Raw genomic sequence first — 23,784 nt, 5'->3', positions numbered from 1 at the left:
ACTGGTAACAAGAGCACACCCAAGGACCTCTTCAGGCTTTGAGAGTTTACAGTTCACAAAGGTGAAACACCCTGAGGAGTTTTGAAAAGCTTAAATGTCATTTGGATTGCAGTATCTTCTATAAAAATTCCATTTCAGCTTTTGTTAGCCCGGAGAAAATTAGTTTATAAAAAAAAAACTCTTTCAGATCACAAGCAATTGGGGGAGAGGGTAAAGACTTGTGTCTTTTTTTGTTTCCTTATGTTGGCTTGAAAGATGGGTATTTTAAAAAAATCAACTGGTCTGTTACATATGAAAGTCAGGTCTTACCTGATCTGGCATACTCTATGAGGACTGAACTACTAGTGAAATGGTGAAATCACAAGAGTCAAGATAGTGAACGTTGAGCAATAAAGAGGAAAAAGACTTTTTAGTCAGTTTATAAAACGCGGGGGTATGGGTTTTTTTGTTTTGGTCAATATTTACTTAACTTCAGTGACTAAGTAATAGTTTTGGATAAAGATCATCTCTGTGAAATATTCAATGCCCCGATTCTTCTTTATGACATTTAGTCCCTCTTAAGGCATGTCTACACTGGAGCTGGAGGTATAATTTTCATCTTATTTTCATCTGATCAAGCTAGTGTGCTAAAAATAGAAGTGTAGCCACAGTGGCTAGCCCATCCCCAGTATAATCCCATCTGAAACCCTAGGTATGTACTCAGGGTGGTTAGCCTGACCTGCTGCTCACATCACCATGGTTACACTTTTATTTTTAGTGTGATAGCTCTCATTGACCTACCCAATCTGGAAATTACCTCACCAGCTCCAGAGTAGACATATCCTTAGACATTCAAGAAATCCTGCAGCAACACCAAGGAAGACAGGAATTGACATTCCTGACACTTCTAAGATAAAGAAATAAAACCAATTAAAAAAACCCAACTTTTCTGGACTTTGTTATACTTAAGCACAAGTCTATTAATAGATGAGGCATGAAAACATTGTCAGTCAAACTGTTACTCCAATCTATGTGTACATAATTTCTCTCTTGCAGCATGTCTAGTTTTATCATTAAAGACCAGATTTTTAAAGGTATTTAGGTGTCTAAAGATGCAGAGGAAGATTTTCAAAAGTGCCTAGATGTCTAACTCATATTGATTTCACAGGGAGTTAGGTGTCTAGGCATTTTTGAAAATTCCACTTGGCATCTTTAGGCACCTAAACACTTGAAAAAAAAATCAAGCCTTAAGGCCTTGGTTCAGCAAAGCATTTAAGCACATGCTCAATTTAAACATGGGAGTAATCCCATTCAGCAAAACATGTGTTTAAGTGCTATGCTGAACTGGAGTCTAAAGTTTCATTTGTATTCATCCACCTTCCATACATTGGGATAACCTAAAACTCCATATAAGATTGAATATAATTGTAAATTTAATTTTCCAGGTCTTAATGGATCAAAATTTTCCAGAGTTAACATTTGAATCAAGATTTTCCTTTATGGAGGCTAACCTGAAAAGCCCCATGGCAGTACCACCAATAGAAATCAGAGTCAAAGAACAAAACAATTAAAAATAATTAAATTTATGGGTCTGATTCTTCACTCACATGGAGTAAGTAGTCACTCCATTTAAGCCAGTGCTGTAAAGTTGCTGTAAAAGGCCCTTAATGTTTTGCCAGCTACCATACTGAGATTGCATGCAGACAGTAGTCAAAGAAATGTATGTTTAGTTCCACAAAAACAGTACATTAGACATTGTTAAATGTTTTCTGAGGCAGGGTTTCTCTGACTATTCTGGCAAAAATACCAGTATACATAGTAACCAGAGCTTTGAACAAATATTAGTTAAGATGATTTACAGCACAATTGCCAATGCATTCCCAGCTCCATCTTTGATGGACACTTACTCAGGCTGTCATCTGTAGCTGCACAGATTATATCTGCATTGGCCTCTTCCACAAACACTGGAATCACTGGAGTGTGTTACAGACAATTCAGCTCTCAAACAATGAAGCATTTGTGTTCATTTTCTTCCATTTTATCTTTGGAATTTTACTATTTAGGTCACTATCTGTTGCTCCCAGCTATTCTTTCCAGACTAATCACAGCTCTTTTTAGACTTAAAAGACATAATCAAAGAATTCATCTAACATTATTCCTTGAGTATAAAGCTCAAGATGTAATAAACAGTACACACGCTATAAAATTAATCTGCCATTCCTGGACTGCAGCCCCAAGATTAATTATATGTTACAGGCTAGATTTGAGAGCTGTTGGGTGGCAAGCACTTTGAAAATCTGGCCCTATCAGTACAACGAAAAACAATATTAGTAAACTACTCAAATGTGTTAAGTTAAACATGATTAAGATACTTCACTAGCAGGATTTAGGGTATGGTGTAAAAGAGGTAGAACAATACCAACTGAATTCCTCAACTGCTCATGGACCTCTGTCTTTAAAAAAGCTGCTTTAGTGACAAAATAAAATCCAAAGGGTACAGCAGTGAAGACAATAGACTCAACAAGATGAGTTAGTCTATGGAATAAAAAAATACACTGCATGAGAATGCTCTATACATCTATCTGCATATTTACATTAAACTTAAGCTGACTACAATATTCATGTCAAAAATGACTATGCTCAGAATGAAACGAAGATGAGGGCTTAAGCAAAGTCATAAATTGATTTATAATGAAACATGACAGTCATAATTTAATTTAAAATGTATTTTAAATTATTGTTACTTTTTGTATAGGTCTTTTTTGCCCTGAGGTAATTGTGGCTGCAGAGTGAAGTATGAGCTATTGAAATACCAAATTTCTGAACATGTGTATTAATTAATTTAAATGATGTAGCTACTTTACTAATCAAGAATTGTCTATTGCAAACATTATTAAATAAAAGCTTGCAGGATAGAAACTGACACACAGAGGTATGCAACCAAGAGTTCATCAGTGAGTGATGCAGCTCAGAAGTTAATAGGCTAGATTTAATACTGCACTGTGGCTTCTAGGAAACACTCCTATCCTATGGCCAGAAGCACATCCCTGTGTCCCAACTAATGTATCAACCCCGGAGGCTGTAGGTAGCTTGAACAAGTTACAGCAATTCTCTGGCTACCCTTACACTGGGGTCTGGTCTGGTGCACAGTTGCTCTGAGATTGTGCAATGATAGCTTTACCCTCACCCAATGACACACCCTGCAGCTGAGTTGCCACAGACAACAATCTAGGCCTATATTATAGTATTTTTATGCTGCTGTGACATTATCTGATTAAAATATGACCATATAGATCATTGCAACTACTGAGATATTTGCAACAAATCTTGTACAAAATGTGGCATGTAAGATGTCTATGGAAAGGTTATGATTTGCTGAATATGATTGTTATTTGTATACATGTATCATTTTTGTATTTGAAGTTATCAGTATTGGCTCTATACCTGGATTTCAAATGTTTGCTCCTGGGGTAATGCCCACGAGGTATTTAGCCTGCACATCTTGGAGGGACTATTCAAATTAAAAAGCACCTTTAAGACTAACAGATGTATTGGAGCATAAGCTTTCGTGGGTGAATACCCACTTTGTCAGACGCATGCATCTCTGTTGGACTCTGTTGCTTTTTACAGATCCAGACTATTATGGCTATCCCTCTGATACTATTCAAATTAAGTGGCTCCTCAAGAAATGCTTAACTGACAACGGACCATGGGAGTAGGGTGACCAGATGTCCTGATTTTATAGGAACAGTCCCGATTTGTGGGTCTTTCTTATATACTCTTATTACCCCCCCACCTCCATCCCGATTTTTCACATTTGCTGTCTGATCACCCTAGATGAGAGACACCCATCTACACTGAATGGACTGTTCTGCAAATGTACTGTCTGGGGCATAGCTAATGATTTCCTGCTGTGACGAAGCAAAATTATGCCTGGACATGTGACTTGCTCATGTGATTCCAAACTCCATCTTTTACCTGTAATTTCCCACTAGCTGTGATGAGGGCTTTGTTTGAAACAATGGGTTTCCCTCCACATGGCAGAAGCTATAAAAGGCCCTAGAACCACCTCCATTTTGTCTCTTTCCTGCTCAAATCTCTGGACTATGTACTTATACTAGTGGGAGCATTCTAACCGAGGGACTGAGGCCCTTCCAAGATTTGGAAGCAACCAGACACTTATCAAGCCAGCAGTTTATTCCATCACTGCTACAAGTCTGAACCAAGAACTTTGCATTTATTGTACACCTCTACCCCGATAGAACACTGTCCTCGGGAGCCAAAAAATCTTACCGCATTACATCAAACTTGCTTTGATCCGCTGGAGCGCGCAGCACCGCCCTCCCTGGAGCACTGCTTTACTGCGTTATATCCGAATTCGTGTTATATCAGGTTGCGTTATTTTGTATTTGATTCTTTTAACCAATTTTAACACTCACCTTTCTTTCTTATAATGAATAAACCTCTAGATTTGAGATACTAAAGGACTGGCATCTGTGATTTTTGGGTAAGATCTGAGTTATATATTGACCTGGGTGTATGGCTAGTCCTTTGGGATCAGAACCTTTTATTTGATGAGGCTGGTTGTAAAGAACCACTCATCTTTACATCCAGTGGTTTTGGTGGCAATACAAGGACTGGAATATCTAAGGAAACTGCTTTTATAACTTCTTGTTAGCCAGTGTGGTGAAACAGAAGTTTACTTTTGTCGCTGGTTTGGTATATCTAATGGGAGAATAACCTCCAGTTTTGGGGTATAGCTTCCCTCTTTCTCAGCAGTTTGTCCTGAATTTAGTATTCTCAGTTGTGATCCACAAAGGCACGGTTACAACTGCTGCTTTTTGTTTTTTTCCTGTGGAGTTTGCAAATTCTCTGCTTCCTGGTAACATCTTATAAGCAGTCTGATAGTAGGAAGGGGGCAATGTCTGGACCACAAGCCATTGCAAAGCAAAGATAATCTTTTTAAACAGCATACCACTTCAAAATGACAGTGATGTGACAGCAAGGCTCCCAGTCTCACAGGGATTACTAAAAAACAGTATGTTCAAGAATATTTTAATTAAAAGTATGTAACTTATACACAAACATTTGGACATAAAACCTGAATAACTGAAGGATTAAGTAACTTGCCTAAAGTGACAGATGAAATTCATGACAAAAATCAGGTATTAAACTCAGATTTCTTGAATCCCAGTCCAGTGTTTTAACCATAAGACCAGCTTTCCTTTTTTTCATGCTTTGGAATATTCACTACAATTATTTACATTTAGCCTGACAATTTCCCAAACACAGAACAAAATAGAATACTTAGATGTAAAAATTGCAAGTTTAATAATGGTTTACAAATATACAATATTTACATTTGTAAGTTTTACAAACCAAAAGCACAGTCTACAGGAGATGAAGACTTTGTGACCCTTTGGCTACACTCAAATTATTTATTTACAAAACCAGATAATCAAAAAATGTTTCATAATGTCATAAGTGATATCAAAACATTTTAAACAGAAAGCAGTTTTTTGTTGTGAAATGCCTACCAGCTTAACCACACGTAATTTTACAATTTGAACTCATTCTCCATGTATCACTGTTAAAACAGCTTCAAGACTTCAGTTCATCAGGTCAAATTAGGAAGAGTATAGCATTGGATCCATCATGTTTAAGTGCTTTACTGGGCAAGGGTTACACCAAAATCTATTTCAAACTGAAAACATAGTTGTGACGTTTCAGGCATTTGAACATTGTACTACAACTGCTTTAATCAGTTCAATCTTCCACATTGTGTATTTAATTTCAATCACATTTAACCAAATGAAGCCATACCCATACAAGAGACAACAGGCCAGATCATTAACTCAAAAAAATCTGTGCAATTCCATTGCAGTCAATGTAGCTATTCTGATTTACACCATTTGAGGATCTGGCCGAGTAGATTCTATTTTTCCTAAACAGTCTGATGATGGTTCAGTAAAGTAGCATTAGCTGCATTTTAATTAACCCCATAATACTTGTTTTTGGAAGATGGGTGGCATAACCAGGAACCCCTTCAAAATGGTAGCCAGGAAAACAATACCTCCAACTCTTAATAGAAGAAACAAAAAAAGTGTGTTTTTTCAGTAGAACATCTTGATCTTACAGATTAGCTAGCTGCTATGCTAGGTTCTTTCTTTACCACGTATATACACTAGTCCATCACTTAAAAGAATCAGACTGACAATGGACTCTCCAGATTGTATGTATTTCCACTAATTTTTTGATGGCTGCACTTGTTCTAATCAGTGAGCACTAACTTCATCTTTTGGAAGCTGAATTTTTAGGCTCTCATCTCCATGAGTTAGTTTCAAGTTTACCAAAACCAGTTTGAGAATCACAGAGATATAATAAATGCACACACTAATGTTTCAGCCTACTCACTTTATGGATTTAAAGCAAAAATCTTGCTGATAAGTGAGAGAAAAAGAAAAACAATAGAAACATGCGAATGAACTTTATGCTGTATTCCTTTCCTGAACACTTTAAATACTATTCACATGCATTTTAAACCACACAATTGCAACATGTGAGAGTACCAGTGTGTACACGATATTGAACTTCATTGTACTGGCTATTAAGACACTTGGAGGAAACTGTTTACAACTGTAAATTATTTTTATAATTTAATGAATTTAACATATAGTCCAGCATCAGTTTCTCATACAGAAGTCAAGTAAAGAAGAGCAAGATGAGGCATCAGGCAGAATTTTAAAAATGGTTCAGCCTTTATTACCATCATTTTCCTACCCAACAAATTAACTGGCAAAAAAACCAGACCAAATTCAAGTATCTTTGAGAAATGCCTGCATTCTGGATTTTCTTCGAGCAAGAGCTTCTTGTTTTTTCCTTTCAATTTCTTCTTGAGAACATTTTCTGTTTTTCTGTTCGATCACAAATGCTGCAAATATAAAATATGCATTAGGGGCCTTCAAACTTGTTCAGTATGTATTTTTAGTTGTCTGTCTTCAGTGTCTGAAGATAAACAGTAGCAACACACTGTACTGACAAATGAGGAACCCAAGTTAAAAAATGGCCTATAAAACATAGTCCATCCTCAAAGCAGGAAGTGGCAAGATACATGACCTTTGTATTGCTGCTGAAGGCTACTTACTACCCAATGTACTGGGAAGCAGACATTTGCTTAAAGGAAATTTTATTGCTGCCCTTCAAGTGAACTTCATGTCATCAGAAATCAATATAGAGACTACAATGGGGTAAGAAAGTTAAGGATATTGGAGTGAAAGGGGCTCTAAATCCAAGTGGGTTAGGTAGAGATACTGGTATCAGATTGTACAGACAAGGGGTCAGGTATAGTACAGGCATCAAACTGATAGGACCAGCGGGGTAGAAATAAGGTCAAACCCAACAAAATAACAGGAGATGGGGACATGATAGCTAAGCATAACATTTTATGTGTTTTCCTACAGAGCAGTAAATTAGCATGCACTAAAATCCTGGCCCCATTGAAATCAAACGAAAAACTCCCACTAAAGTCAGTATGACCAGGATTTCACCGATGATGCACAGCATCATCTATTTTCCTACTAACATAGCTTGGAATATGCAGCCTTTCACATTAGAGAAATAAGACAAAGGGCATAAAGTCAGTTAAGGCAACTACAAATGTGGGTAAAAATATAAGTACAAGTTTCGAGAGAGATTACTTGCCAAACTCTATACATATCTGTGGTTAATGTCTCAGCAACGAGAGGGATTGTTATCCTTTCAATGAGGATGGGAAATTTAGATTAAAATACAGAACTACCACCCAAAAAGAACTGAAAGCACTGCCACAGAGTACAAGATATTCTTGCCCAATTTCCTATATTTTTAATGACCAATGTATTCTGTCAATAAATCCAAACATTACTATCAAGGAAAGCTATTTATTCCTTGAGGTTAATGCCCCAAAAAGGTAAATCAGGAAGTGTTGCAGCAAGCAAATATGTAATTCACACCAATTCCTTGGTAAAAGGAGACAAGATTTCCTTGTTGCTAAGTGCTAATGTAATTGAAACATTCACTGGTCACTGTTTTGGAGACAGGCGCTGTCAACCAAAGACATCAAGGAGCTGAGGTTTCCATTAATTTTCTTCTATAGAATAGAACATATTCTAATAGTTTTTGGGTGGGGTGGTTTTTTATGTTTGTTTTGTAATAGTTTCCAAGATTGCTACGTCCCACTTACCCGCTGTCCCAGGTATGAAACAAAGAAGAAAAGGACTGGAATATCTGACAAAACACAAAATAATCCATAACACTACTTGAATGAGTCAGTTGTTTGGCAAAGTACAGATACCTCCAAATGCACATGGTGTATGTTGCTATGTGAGAGTGTTAGGTATTTTTGTAGTTATGATTTCTGAACTTCGGCACTGACATGGTATGTTTTAAAGGTGAGCTACAAACAAAAGATCAGTAGTTCAGCTTCACCAAGATTTAATATTGAAAAGAAACTTCAGAAAGCCATGCAGTGAACTAAAATCCTGAACTGTTGGCTGGTTCCATGCCCAAGCATGTTTCCCTAGTAACTGATCAGTGCTTGCAGCAAGAAGCTTTGGAAAAGGCTGAGTAAGCTTAAATAGGCTTGGGGAGAGGGACAATGATACAAGAGCCAAACAGCTAGCCCATTCCCGCATCAGCAACCAGTAGAAACCAACTGATAGACTTGGGAACAGAAAGGAAAATGTAAGTGTTTAGATTACATGGTGAATACCCCACTTGGCTGGCAAGTTTGGGCACACAGCAGATATTGATGCAGGCCAAGGTTTTCCCAAGTGACAAGGATGCCAATTTCCAGATGTCTAACTTGAGACACTTACACTCATCCCCTGAAAATCAGGCCCCTTTAAAATAACCAATTTTGGCACCCAAAAACTGAGCCATTCCAAATCAATAGTCTCTTTTAAAAGTCTTAGTTGAAGTAAGTAGCATTTTGACATTTTTCACATTTAAGATCAAACGTATGCGTCAGAGAACAATGACCAACAAATGATGAGACATTCTGGCAATGCTGAAATATGGTGTGTCCAGAAGTGTCATCAAGATACACTGGACTTACAGGTAGGGTCAAGTATTTTGGCAAATGAGTGAAAAGTTGGGGGTGGGGGCGTATTCCTTCAAATATAGTAAGTTGAGGGAGGTTTTCCAAAACAGATTTTCATTTTTGAAAGAGAGATAAAGTAAGAATGTTTATTTTAAAATTGTCTCATCATGCCTAGTTTGAGAAGACCAAATACTTAAGTTTATAAACATTTCAATACCATACAAATTTTGCTTTGATGTGATTTAACATCTTACCCCCCTCCCCCACCCCACCCAAGTTAGTATTAAAAAAGAAACATACCTGTTGTAGACTCTGCCAGAGATTCTGAAAGGTGCCTCTTAAAAGGTGGCTTTTGATTAATTTTAATCTTCCCATGCAAAGGGATATTCAGTTGATTCTTGCTTTCTTCCAAACCCTGCTGAGTAACTTTGATTCCAGAAGTGCCTCCTATACTTATACTTTTAGGATCCACATGAACTGCAACATGGGAATTGTTAATCTTTTTAAATGTAAACTTTGAAGGCACAACTGACATTTTGTTTATACAACTGTTATTTTGTATCTTTCCTGTGTTGTGTGAAAGATCTTGGTTGCATCCCCCATTAAAAGCATTAGTATACCTATTCGTTATATTAACTGGATCAATTTCAGACCTGAGGCTTCCTGCAGGCACAGAATTAGACCGATACCATTTTCCTGGAACACTGTTTGTAGTATTTGCAGAAACAGCTTTATTATAGTTTTGGGAATGGGTATACCTGTGTTGTGTAGGAACATTTGCCATTACACCTATAGGATTTGCAGAATTTGTACAGTTCACTACATTTCCAAATGTACTTAATCTGTCTGCAACCTTTGAGGAGTTTGTACAAGGAGTGCCCATTGAGCTGGTGTCCTGGTTGGCACTGATTTTTTGTGCCAATGGGTGATTAGGCAGTCCTTTTTTAGATGCTGTGAAACTGTTATCGGCATCAGATTTGGAAGTAATACTGGCTCCTTTTATAATTATTGCTCTTTTGTTTCCATGTTTAATGTCTTGGTTCTGAGTTTGTTTTTCTACATCATCACACACCTGATACAACAAATCATCATCTTCGCAGTTTGTGTCCCAAAGACTATCAGGTTCACAAAACATATCTAAAACTTCATCAGGAAATTTAGGATCATTCCAATCATCAAATGACACAGAACATTTCTTAGGCATTTCAGCTTGTTTTAGGTTAGCCACACCAGTACAGGTCACCACCTTCACTAGATCGTTAGGCTTAGCGTTAGCAGAAATGGATGACTGAGGGAAAATATTGTGTTTGTTATTTCCATGTTTTCCAGTCTGTGTTCTATGAGGATTAGAGTGTATCAAGATGGAAGAGGATCCTTTTACTGGAAAACTGGTGGGACCACATTTAGGGTGAATGCGTTCCATTCCATTCTTAAGGTCAGATTGCACTGAAATAAGAGAAGTAGAGTCAGAAACTTTGTTTTGGGCACTTTTCCAAGTGGAATTTATCGTATAATTTTTAACATCATGCTCCATATGTAAAAAACCAGTCTGTATCTTTGAATTTTCCATCTCGTTATTTGGTTTCTGGAAAGAAAGAGATTTTGCAGCATCTTGTATTGTTTTACTATTTTGTTTCAGAGGTGCATATTGAATACTGTTGGATTTGGATGAAAAACTTACACCAATTACAGAATTAGAAGTATTTGTTCTTTCCTTAGTTTTACTAATGCCATTGAAAACATATGTGCTTGGCTTTTTAGGAGCTGATAAAGCTTTTTCAGGAGTACTAATCTGCATTACAAAGGAATCATCTGCCAATAAATCAATATCCCAATCATCAAAGTCATCATGAGCTACTTCAGCAGGCTTACTGGAGATCAATGATTCTACCTTAGAGGATGTTAAACTTTGTTTTGGCAGCAAAGGAATATTCTTAGTTTCTGGAGCAGCAATCTGGTTCACACTTTCTGATGCACATGTTGAACCTTGCTTCTGGCATATCTCTTTAGCAATGTGCTGCTTGGTTACCGTACTTTCCTTAGAAGTGGGCTTCTCCTCCACCAAGGGGCTTTTGGGGCTTTCATGGAAACTATTGTTTAGGGAAATAGCTGATAGGCCTTGACTCAACTGTCCACTACATTTCTGGGTAGAGCAATCAAAAAGGGCATTAAGGGCCACTTCGGCCTCAAGGTCTAAAGACTTCTGGCTGCTAGTTTGACATTCTACAGCAGGGATGCCAGTGCTCTCTTTAACTGGCTTAAAGGACAGAACAGTAGGTGTTTCAGAATCTTCATCAAGGAATGACTGCAGATTTTTCATCTGTGCATCATCTTTATAATTATTTAAAGTCTCTGCCTCTGAAGTAGTCTGAATAAAACTATTGCATTGATCATCTTGCTCCTGGACTATATCTAGCTCTACCTGGTTTCTATCAAATTGCTTAGCCAACTTCATCAGTTCCTCTTCAGTATTTTTTATTTTATGATCTCTAAATGGAAAAACAGAAAAAAAGTCAAAAATACCGAAGAATACTTTGAAAAGTGAAACTAGTTTAACAAATGTATCTACATAGGATATGATTAAAAATCTCTAAACAAGCATATATAATTAATGTAACTGTCAAGGTATATCCCTTTACTGCGAACAATGATCGTCCCATTTTAAAAGATTACGAAGTAAAGGATAAAAGTATTACCATGTAATGACTCTGCTAATATACAGACTGTATTCATGAATCCCATAAATTCATGGATTCAATGAAATGCTGCTTCCTTTACATGAAAGCATAACTTCTTTGATGTATAAGCTAAAATGAATTAGAACTTACCGTCTACCATTTAATTTTGTCCTTGTTCGCACTTTTACTACTCCAGGTGTACAGGGAATAGCATCCTCACCAATCCACATCCCTAGAAGAGATCCCTCAGAACAGCCTGGTTTTTCATCCTGAACAATTAAGATTAAATTGGCACTACTTAGCAATTTGATTTAAATTAAAGATTTCCCTACACCCACAAGTTGCACTGGTTTAACTTAAATCAGTTTTAAAACAGATTAAACTGGTACAAACCTGGCTATAAATTAAAGGCACACGCTAAATCAATATAAGCCAGGTTTAAGCCAATGTAAGATTTCACACACAAAGTTGAACGAATTTAACTACACCAGTTTAAAAACAACAACTTTAATTAAAGTAGTGCAACTTTGTGTGTGGACCTGGTTTAGGATATTACTATATTAATAGGCAAAGTACCAAAGCGAAAGATTACAATAAAATATTCTGCAATGTTCACTTAGCAAACTTTATTTTAGTCTACTAAGACAGCTACCTAAGATGTGCTCTCTTTGTTTACCTATTAAAACAGTGCTGGCAAATTACAGAAATTCAGAAAATCATAGTGAGGATGTCTCTTGAACAGGAGCAAGTTTTGAATTCTTCCATTACACCACAACCATCATACCAAGATATTTCAGATAAATAAGTAGAAATAAATAAAATTTAGAACTTAAAGATTGGTCCAGAGCTCTAAAGTTCAGATCTGCATCTGAACCCTCTCAAAGTTCTTAGGTATACATATCTGTGAATGTGATTCATGGATACTTATAAACAGCAGCAAAAAAGAATGAAGATGCAGAATTACTGTACATAAGCCAGAGGAAGTGACTTGAGTTTTATTGACCAGTAATGGAAAAGAACTTTTACTTTAGGGAAAAAGTGATGGTACCAGCAAAAGGTAATCCACACACTGTCAAAAAGTGTGAATAAGAAGCCATAGTCCAAGACAGGGCCTTAAATGGTGCAAGAGAGAGCAATAACTTACACCACAAAGGGGAGGCACAGTTAATTGTTTCTTTAATAATGACTTTCAAACCCCAGACGAAGATTTTTTTTCAAATATTATGCTATATCTTTGAAATATAGAAACCACTTTAAATGGTGTCAAATAAGTAGGCACGTTTTTGCCTGCTGAAGAAAAGACAGATTTTCTTATGGGTCTTGTGCTTCAATAAAAGACAGCCCTGCTGTTAGAATACCATCTTGTTTACTTTGTCAAATTCCAGGCTCTGGATGACAATTACACAGGTGCACAGGCATCAACCATGAAAACTGACTAGGATTACAAACACAGACATTACTAACTTCATCTACTAGAATAATCAAGCAATTTAATTATATCAATGCTATTGCGCCGTCTTTCCTCATCTTAATCTTGTATGGTTCCTGCACTTTGCTAGTCTTTATTTCCAGATAATTCATGTTTTAAGGGCAAATAAGATTAATTGTCTTCTTTCCATGGTTAAATTGTTTCTTTCAACAAAAAATGAAAAGGAAGAAGACTGGAATGGCAACAAAAAATGAATAAAGTATTTTAAATTTTGGATTTCCAGTTGAAACAGCAATATAAAAAAGTTGATAAGATTAACAGTTGCTCAACTTGTTACTATTTATAGTCAGTTTACATCAGTAAACTGTACTAAATTCTGTACATTAGATATAAACAAAGTATAAAAAATGAAGTATTCTTGAAAGCCCATTTATATTTAGCAGAATTCTAAAAAGCAATATTCATAGATAAGTTGTTAGTAATGTAAATAAGAAATCAAAGCCAAAAGGTATTCAAAAACAGGAAGTGAGGGAGAATGTGTATTAAAGCTTGGATCATCCTGTCATTTAATCTGATTTACACAAATAATGTAACATTATGTACCTTTAGAAAGATGTTGGGAATACACAAAAAGATACAATTCATAAAAATGTTCAAAGGGAAATAGCAAAAATTAAAACAAATCTGACATATACATTTAAATTGACTTCAATTTTGATATTTTTTAAATCTTAAACTCTGCAAGCTCCTGCTTGCCACTAACTGTCTTTTCTCTATTATGTGAGCCACTCCTTCTAGCCAATTTACACGATTAAATGTAAGGGGCCACATCCTCACCAGATATAAACTGTCTTCATAGAGCCATGTGAATTTACACCAGCTGAGGATTTAACCAAGAGTGCAATGTGCTGGCTACAACCACCAATTATGAGATACTCAAAATTCTAATTTCAGACTTGTTTAGGATATGAATTATCTTTTACTGTACTGTACTTCTTGTAATTTTGCATTCACAGGAAAGTCAGACTTGATGGTACCTTTTATGAGAGTCTGTGGCCAGCAGAGCACTGCAAGTTGTATGATTTTCTTGCTGATCCAACTTTTTAATTTTAATTGCAGAAATATTATTCTAATGAACTGAGCTGCATGGAGAGTCTGAAAAATTATCCCAAAGGCAGGCCTCTGAGCACTATAATTGGCTTCAACAGGCAAAGTAGTCTAAAGGAGAACCTTATGGACACCTAAGAGAATAAGCAAGCGGCAGAAAGAGAGAAAAATAAAAATGGAGAGGTGGCAGAGGGAGGCAAGGTAAGGAAACAAACTAAGAACTTTGTAAAAGGAGGGAAGGAATAAAAGCAAGTTACACAAGAAAAATAGAGAGGAAACTGAAGTTATAAAAGGAAGGCAAAAGTAACTCTTCCAAGTGATTTCAGAACTCAATCTGGGAGCAGGATCAGTCTCTAAAGCCAGGAACACATTAAATCATTTGGAGAACTACCGTACATACTCAATCATAAGCCGGTTCATTTATAAGCCAACCCCCCCAAAATGGATAAGTAAAAATGTAAAATTTTTATAACCCGTTCATAAACCGACCCTATAATTCAGGGGTCAGCAAACTTTGGCTCCCAGGCCATCAGGATAAGCCACTGGTGGTCCGAGATGGTTTGTTTACCTCGAGTGTCCGCAGGCACAGAGGTAAACCTAAGTAAACAAAGTGTTCCGGCGCACCAGCTGCTTACCCTGACAGACCAGGACAGCAACTGGTGGGGAATTTTTTTTGGGGGGGGGAGGGGGAGGAGAGAGAAGCTGGGAGTCAGGGGAGTAACCCCTGTGACCACTCCTCACATGACCCCACCCCTAGTCCAGGGCCCCCACAGTCTCCCCACCTCATCCCTTCCCACCTTATCTGGGGAGGGCCAGGGGAGGATGTCTCTGCCCAGGCTGGAGCTGCTCGGGCAGCGTGGCCGCAGCCTGCTCCGGCGGGCCAGACTGAGTGGCGTGGCTGCAGCATGTTCCAGCAGGCTGGGCCGGGCAGCGTGGCCGCAGCGTGCTCCAGCGCCTGGGCGGCGCAGCCACAGCCTGCTCTGGGGGACAGGGCCAAGCGGCACGGCTGCAGCCTGCCAGCCCTGGAGCTGCAGCTGCTTTGGAGGCTGGGGGGAGAGCAGCCTGGCCAGAAATGGAGAGACTCTGGCCCCGCCTCTTCCCTTTTGGCTGTGCTGCCTTTCCTTGCTCCCTCTGTTGGGGGGGAAGGGCTGTGTCCCACCTCTCCCTCTCTATTCCCGTTCATAAGCCGACCCCCATCTCTGGTGCTTCCTTTTACTAAAAAAATTCGGCTTATGAACGAGTATATATGGTAGGTTATTTTACAGGCACAGCATGGATGTGTGTTTGGAAAGCTAGAAGTAACCATAAGCAGAGAACACTATGATTTAACAAAAAGGAGGGGACAAAAAACTGAAAGCTATGGTTACCTGCACTGTGCTAGCATGGTAAATGAAGAGAGGAACCACCTAGTAAATATGATATGCCTAAAATTATACATTTGAAATTAAAAGTGATTGAAATGGAACATGCCACTGCATTTTCTACAAGAAATGGATCACTATCACCCCTTTTGAAGCTAACATCTTCTAAAAATTGGGGCTGGTCCTGTTGGGATCCAGGAAGTGGGCAGGCAGAAGCCCGCCCACTGCTAAAGGACCTCCCCAAAGCCTAAGGGGAGGATCCACAGGTCTGGGATTCCAAATAATTGCAGGGACAACTAAGGAGATAACAGGAATGAGAGGTCACAGGGCTAAACGAAGGGAACCTGACAGGGACACCGAGCAGAGAACCCCGGACAGCACCTACTGCTCCTTGAAGGTGTCAAGGGAGCCAACGGACGCCGCCCAGAGAAACTCTGCCTGGATGCGTGAAGGGACTGAAGAGTGGAAATAGGCCCCACAGTCGCAGGAAACCCCGTTGGCCAACCTCCTCTCCCTGGTTTTGTAGATGGCCATTTGGCCAGGGCGAGGAGGAGGTTGACAAGGAGGTCCCGCAACTTTGTGGGGCCATGGATAGGGGGTGCGTAGATGAACAGGTGAGGGGAAAAGTGCAACCAAAAATGTAGTAATATATCCAAGAGGAGCCAGAATAGGGGCTGCAACCTGGAGCACTCCAGATATACGTGCACCAGGGTCTCCCTCATGCCGCAAAAGGGACAGGTGTGTGGGAGGGGAGTGAACCATGCCAAGTACACGCCTGTGCTCACAGCTCCGTGAGGGAGCAGCCAGCTGATGTTCCTGGTGGGCCTCAGGACCAGGGTGGAATATAGGCTGGCCCACCGTGGCTCCTCACCCTCCAGAGATGGCAGGCGGTCCCACCACTTTGTGGCGGGACGGGATGTGAGGGTGAGGACATGAAGGGTGTGGAGCATGAGCGTGTACAGATGTTTTCTTGGCGCGGTCCGGAACCGAACCAGTTGCAACTTGTGCAGCTGGCCACGGTAAAGGTGCGGGATGTCCGGGAAGGTCCATGGGGCAGGGGTCTGATGAAAAGGTCCGGCGGGCTTGGGCTGTAGGGTGGGCGGGGCATGCCTTCTCGCAGGACCTGGTTGAGGAAAACCCGAGCAGTGGGCAGTAAAGCGGCCCTCACCTCCTGAAGTACGCGGCCTGGAGAGCCCCATGCTCTGAGCGAGCGTCAGGGGATCCAGCCAGTTTCCCCGGTCGTAGTTCAGGACTAACCTCTGGCACACCGAAGGAGACTCCGTCACCTGCACACGGAGCTGGCGGTTGTGTAGCAGGACTCCGGGAGGAGATCCGCCCCCTGGGTGGCCACCACGGACCTGGTCACCGAGAGCAGTTTCCAGGTCCAGAGGAGGTCCTGGTAGAAGACCAGCAGCCCAGAGAGGTCTCACGGAAGACCTCTCGGATGGAGATAAAGGAGCTGACAGTTGTATCGGAGCCCTTGGAAGCTGTGCAGGAAGGCATGTGCCAGTACGCTCCATGCAGGACCACCTGCACCATAAAGGAGCCTCTGCAGGGCCTGGAGGCAGATCACATGGACCTGAGTGCACAGGCACTTCAGGCCCTGTCCTCCCTCCTCCACAGGCAGGTGGAGGGCCCCTGCAGAGACCATGCAGAATCCTGGCCAGAAGAACTCCAGAATTGACGTTCAGAGGTTGGCCAGGAAGCCCAGGGTCAGGACTAGGGTGTTGAGCCAGTGCCAGAGCATGGACAGCACTAGCTGATTAAGCACCAGTGCCCTCCCTCTGAGGGAGAGGCACTGGAGTAGTCCTGTCCAGCTCCGGAGCCGCTCTACCACCTGCCCTCTAAACCTTGCCAGTTCTCCGGCGGAGACAAATGCATGGCAGAAAGGTAAACGCCGAGATAGAGCAGCAGACCCGTACTCCACCGGATGGCCTGAAGCATGACTGGGAGGGAGCTCACTTGCCACCCGTCCCTGACCACCAGGTCAGAGCTCTTGACCCAGTTGACCCGGGCGGAGGAGGCTGCCGAGTAGATGGCCTGGCAAGCCTCCACCTGCACCAAGTCACCTGGGTCCTGAACAGGACCAGCCGCAGCTCTAGCTCTCGCAGCACCAACCCCATCAGCATCCAGCGGAGGAGACAGAGGAAGGGGTTGATCACCAGAGCGTACAGCTGGCCCCTGCCGTACTCCCCACCCAAAGCTGACTGGCTTGGTCAGGTCCAGTTGAGCCTAACCAGACACTCCGTGAAGTTTGCAGAGGTCCCCCTTCTTTCAGAAGCAAGGCGAGCATGGTTCGCTGCAGGACAGGGGGAGTACCCCGCTCTCCAAGGACTTGGCCCAGACGGCGACAAGGTCTGAGCTGAGGACGTCCCAGAACACGCAGTAGAACTCCACGGTCAGCCCGTCCATGCCAGGGGAATTATTGGTACGCAGAGGGTTTCCGAGAACTCAGCCAGAGTGAGAGGCAGCTTCAGCCGGTCTCGGTCACCCGTGCTGACCGTCAGGAGTCCATCCCAGAGCACTCTGCAAGCGTCAGGATCGGTCAGATCTGGGGAGAAACGGTCTGCGTAGAAGGCTCTGGCCCTCCTGCACATCTCCACCAGATCTGTGAGGGGGGTGCCATCCTCTGCCAGAAGGCAGGTGACATGCTTCTGGCCCCCCTCATTTTCTCCAGGGTGTAGAAGAAGCGGGAGCCGTGATCCATCTCTCAAAGGAGGCAGATATGGGATCAGACAAAGGCACCCGGGCCCGGAGCTCCTCCCAGCGTACTCCGCAGAGGGATGGATCCTTGGGGCTGGTGGCCAGATGCCTCTCCAGCTCTGAGACCTCCCATTCCAACTGCTCAATCTTCACATGCCTCCGTCGGCTGGTGCCCTGGGTGTAGTCACGGCAGAAAAGCCAGGTGTGCACCTTCCCCATGTCCCACCACTGCTGCGTCAAGGGAAAGGCACGCCTCTGCCCTTGCCAGGCCAGCCAGAACTCCCTGAAGGATGCCACAAAGTCCACATCCTCCAACAAGCTGTTGTTAAAGTGCCAATAGGCTGGCCCCGGTCTCTGCGCAGAGAGAGGCTGTCACGGTCGCCAGATGGTGATCCAAGAACGGGGCCAGCCGGATGCTGGAGGAGTGGGCCTCTGAAAGGTGACAGCGTGATAAGTAAATGCGGTCCAACCAGGAGTGGTGCAACCGATGGGCCTCCACCAGGACAAAGGTGAATGTCGAGATGTCATCCGGGTGGTGGTCGCGCCAGATATCCACCAGGGAGTGATGGTCGGCAATCTCCCGGAGGACGTCCGCGGCGGCCAGGCACTGCTCGGTCCCCGAGAGGTCTCGCTCATCGAGGGTGGTGTTAAAGTCCTAAAAATATTCTAAAAATTGGGGCTGGTGCCTGTTCAAGTTTCTGCACTGAATGTCACATGCGTAATTTTTTAAACCCAAAAATCAATGTATGAAGTCAAAGAACTGACAAAAAGAATCAAAATAGTCAAATGTTATGCTGGTGATTTTAAATTCAACATGATAAATATGCTAATGTAAATATTAGAAAAACTAAGAATCTCAGTCTTTTACTATGCGAAAGAGATTATGGAGACTAATCAACTGCCTTTTCCCTTGGTTTGTAGACATAGGCAACTACAGCACCGTTTTTAACCTTTGATTTTTGCATAAAGTACAGTGTTGCTATAGGAAATTATAATTACCTGTGGAGCAATACGATTAACAATATCTGAAATGTCAACTGTACATCTACTGGTGGCCTGTTTCTTTCTTTCATTACCTATAAAAGAAAAACCTTTGTATAAACTGTCAAACATGACAAACCCAAGTTTCCCAAGTAGAAACATTTCACATATAACTGCTAAATTCAAAACTGTATTAAGTGCTGTATCACAGTATTTACTATAATATCAATAAAAAGCCAGCCAGTCATAATAAGAAATGGCATTAAAAATAGATTTTACTGATGAAGAGTGTTTCTGTAGTGGGGAAAAAAAAAAGGTTTAGACATCTACAGTATACTCCAACTGTACATTTCAAATGGCCATTTACTTTCTAAAAAGCACACTAGAAATAACAACTTTTTGGTTATAGTTACCTAGTTTGTGTGTAATTGGCGAATGAGGATCCCAAAATATTTCTTGCTGTATATCAGTATCATTGGCTGGAGAACTGAAGGTAGGTAACCTTGATCTGCTACTTAATGATCTCTTCGGAGTCTTATATAAACATGATTCTGTGTGAACATAAAGTAAGATTTCCCATAAAAGAAATTAGCACTAGTAAAAAAATTATGATTTAATTTAACTCAAAATACCCAAAACAGACCCCATGAACCAAGTGCACACATTTTATAACCTGCAAAATGAAAGAAATTATATACAATCACTCCTTAACAATTTTTCAATTTAAATTAACTAAATTTTTCATGATTACATATTAAGTTCAGAATATGACTTGTCAGCTGCATTACTGCAGACAGAACAGTAAATCCATTTTCAAAATGCACTGCAGGACAAAGAAAGCAAGATATTCAGCACCTAGCAGTAAGAATTAAAACTATCAAACAATAGATCAATATAGTGCATTGCACCACCAGTGGAATCTGATCATAAAAGTCATCTTAACCAACTTCATAGGAGATTTTTGGTAGAACAGACGCTCCTCCCTCTTTTTCTTTCCCTCCACCGGGATAGGAGTTTTGTGACCTTACACTGTAGTGATCTCTGGCTACAATTTCACCTCAAATCCATCAGCAGTCAGTGTAAGTTTTAACTTATCCCTGGAGACTGGCTGGAAATGTTTTCCACCCCACTGCCCCCAACACTGCATACAGTTAAACCAAACCCCAAGATCTGACTCTATAGTAATTCTAGAGTGCCCTTTGTCTTGTCTGATTGGGGATTATAAGAGCTGCCCTATCCCTATGTATTTTCATATATAATGGATAAAAACAGGTCATAAATGTGTAAAGACAGTTTGCCATGATTAGCTATGACTCCAGTGAAATAAACGGAACAGAGTACATGAAATGCAAATTGTTGCACCTGCCTTTTTAAAATGAACTTGGCAGTGTGGATGCAGCCTACAGATAAAGGAATTTTAAAAGACAGCGCTACTAAATTTAAATAAATATATTTGATTTTGGAAAAGATGTTTTATAGCTAGAATTCAAACATTTGTCACCTTTTAAAAACGAAGAAATCCTTAATCATAGAATATCAGGGTTGGAAGGGACCTCAGGAGGTCAAAGCAGGACCAAACCCCAACTAAATCATCCCAGCCAGGGCTTTGTCAAGCCTGACCTTAAAAACCTCTAAGGAAGGAGATTCCACCACCTCCCTAGGTAACCCATTCCAGTGCTTCACCACCCTCCTAGTGAACAAGTTTTTCCTAATATCCAACCTAAACCTCCATTCATTCAAGTTTCAAATCCAGAGGTATTAGCACAGAGAATGGATTGCCTTTCCCTGCAGGAAACATTCCTTTCTGGTTGATCTGGGTCAGTGTTGACAAAACTGGAAGGAACTGAATGGGCGCAAGGAGTGGGATTGGGAGAGGTGTGGAGGCACAAACAGGCCTCCACTTAAAAAATATTAGGCCCCAATCCTACAAATTATTCCATATGAGTTCTGCAATTGTATGAAGTTCTACTGAAGGTAATGGGGTTCTGTGTGAGCATAGAATAAGTTACAGGACCATGACCAAAGTTATTTAAATGTTTTTTCGCTTAGTATCATTAAACAACATTGAAATTGAAAAGTGGAAAGCACCTTGACTTAGAAAAGAGAGAAAAAATAAATGGAACTTCAGCAGAAAATTCTACAGCTGCATGACAATGCACTGATGAAATCACCAGCAGTCAGATCACACCATGAGGTTTTTTTTAATACTGGATTCCCTGTTTGTACAGATGGGAATGTTCTGCTTAAAAGTTGATGGCATGATCTGCTCCAAGACAACAGGGAGATGCTGCTTAAGTATTCATACATGAATTATGATAGAGTCCATTCTTTCCCGCAGTTGAGAGATTCAGAAGAGAGATGAAACCTTTGGAAAAGGGGATGTGTGTTGTGTGACTGAACTTCAGTTATCCAGTTTAGGCAGCACTGCAATTTACAAGTTTAGGTCTAGCCTGTAAATGTATAAGACAATCCAATCCTCAAACAAAAATGGTGCAAACACCAACACCAGTTTTTAACTTTTTTGTTTACAACAGATCCTTGTTATTTCCCAGACAGCTGCAATTCACTGAAGCACAAGGCTAACTGGGCCAGTTTCCCCATCAGTCAATAAGCTCTTTCAGCGCATCAGAGTAAATGTAGTCTTATAAGGGGAACCAAACTGATGTAATTTGAAATAAAAGAAGAGACACCCCCTCTTCTCGGGCCAGCCAACCTGTTTGATGCCTTATACACACACCCCAGCCCGTGGCAGCGTGAAAACACCAAGCTTAGCAGTTACTGACTAGCATCAAACATACAGCACCTAGCACTTTAGGGGCCTGCTCTCGGTAGGGCAAGCCTTTGCACAGCTGACAACAGTTAAAGTGTGTGTGGGGTAGGGAGGAGAGAACGGGATGGAAGGGTGCGGGGGTCCCTCTGTGTGCCCCTGGAGGCTTTAGGGAGTGGTTATCGCTTGTGGGAATACGGTTGGGGCGCCCCTCCTGGGCTGCCGTGGGGATCCGCTCCCACAGGGCTCTGGGGTATCTCAAACTGGGGGAGCCCATCTCTGCAGAGTGCTGTGCCGTATCCCCGCACCCCGGGGCGGGAAGCGGCCACCCCCATGCGGGGCGGCCCGGCCTGGCTCCTCGGGCCTCACCCTCCGCCTTGCTCTTGTTACTAGGATCGGCAGCGGCCGCCGCCCCCCCTCCATCTTCCGGGCCCCCAGCGCCGCTTTCCCCGGCAGCCGCCGCCCTCCGCCTGCTGCACCTCCTGCCGCCGCTCCGCGTCTCCGGGGCCCTGAGGCGGAGCTTGTCACCACCCTTCCGCCGTCTGCTAGCCATGGCGCGCGGCCCGGCGGCTCAGCATGGCGGCCCCCAACCGGCCGCTCATGCCGCCGACACCGCCGCCATCTTCCCCCGCGCCTCGAGCTCGCCCCTGCCCGGATTGGTCGAAATCAGCTCGGCTGGGATCGTGATTGGTCTGGAGCACGGAGACGTGCGGACGCCGCAGGGAACTATAACAGCAAGAGAAGCAGAGCTCAATAGAGGCGGTTGCCTCTGCGCAATACAGATCTCTTCCACTGCCCCCCCTAGATTCCTCCCACTGTCCCCCACTACAGACCCACCCCTCACTACATACCCCTCCCACTGCCCCCACCCTACAGACTCGCCCCTTACTACATATCCCTGCCACTGTCCCCCATTACAGACCCACCCCTCACTACATACCCCTGCCACTGCCCCCCACTACAGACCCACCCCTCACTACATACCCCTGCCACTGCCCCCCACTACAGACCCACCCCTCACTACATACCCCTCCCACTAGACCCGTCATAGCACCACTCCCCTCACTACACACCCAGCCCTCCCACTAGCCATCCACTGCAGACCCCTCCCACTGTCCCCTTATTACACACTGCTCCCCTCATTACAGACCCCTTCCCTCATTACAGATCCATCCCACTGCCCCCCTTGTTACATACCCCTCCTTTAACGATCTTGGGGTTCATTAAATAACAATCTAGTGAATGAAACTTTATTAAAACAAACTAGAAAGCATCTCTGGTGAATTGTTGCATGCAGCTGTGTGGTATTCCCAACCCCATGGGTGCCAGGTTTGTATAATTTTTGGTGGTGCCCAGAACAGGTCTAAGCAGAACCATCCCGTCCATAGGACGGACCAGGGCAACCACCCCTGGCCTCATGCTTTGGGGGGCCCTGTGCTTCAGGGGGATGTGGGGTCCAGGGCAGCCTGGGGGGCCTGGTGGTGGCAGCAGTGAGGAACCTGGCCCTAGCCTACTCTGCTCTGTTCTGCCTCGCCGGCACCTGGCATGGCACGAGGGAGGGGGCGGAAGCCAGAAAGAGGTGGGGGTGGGGGCTTGGGGGAAGGGGTGAAATGGGGGTGGGTCACTCGCTCCTGCCTGCGCGACGCCCCGTGCTAACCCCCTAGGCCACCCTGGACCCTGCGTCCCCCTGAAGCGTGGGG

At 42.4% G+C, this 23,784-nt stretch overlaps 1 protein-coding gene across 1 annotated transcript; it reads right to left on the bottom strand.

Annotated features, from left to right (window-relative positions):
• Positions 1–5,286: 5,286 nt before the first annotated feature.
• Positions 5,287–22,796, bottom strand: ETAA1 (ETAA1 activator of ATR kinase). The gene is made up of 6 exons (XM_054022532.1): positions 22,454–22,796; positions 19,731–19,868; positions 19,336–19,412; positions 11,887–12,005; positions 9,359–11,547; positions 5,287–6,910 (listed from the first exon to the last, which is right to left on the bottom strand). Exons 1-6 carry the CDS (start codon positions 22,635–22,637, stop codon positions 6,795–6,797), a joined length of 2,823 nt encoding a protein of 940 aa, XP_053878507.1. The 5' UTR covers positions 22,638–22,796; the 3' UTR covers positions 5,287–6,794.
• Between the last annotated feature and the right edge of the window lie 988 nt (positions 22,797–23,784).

This window comes from Malaclemys terrapin, chromosome 3 (genome assembly GCF_027887155.1).
Source record: "Malaclemys terrapin pileata isolate rMalTer1 chromosome 3, rMalTer1.hap1, whole genome shotgun sequence".
Classification (NCBI taxonomy): domain Eukaryota; kingdom Metazoa; phylum Chordata; order Testudines; family Emydidae; genus Malaclemys; species Malaclemys terrapin.
This window is presented reverse-complemented; position numbering and strand designations above follow the sequence as displayed.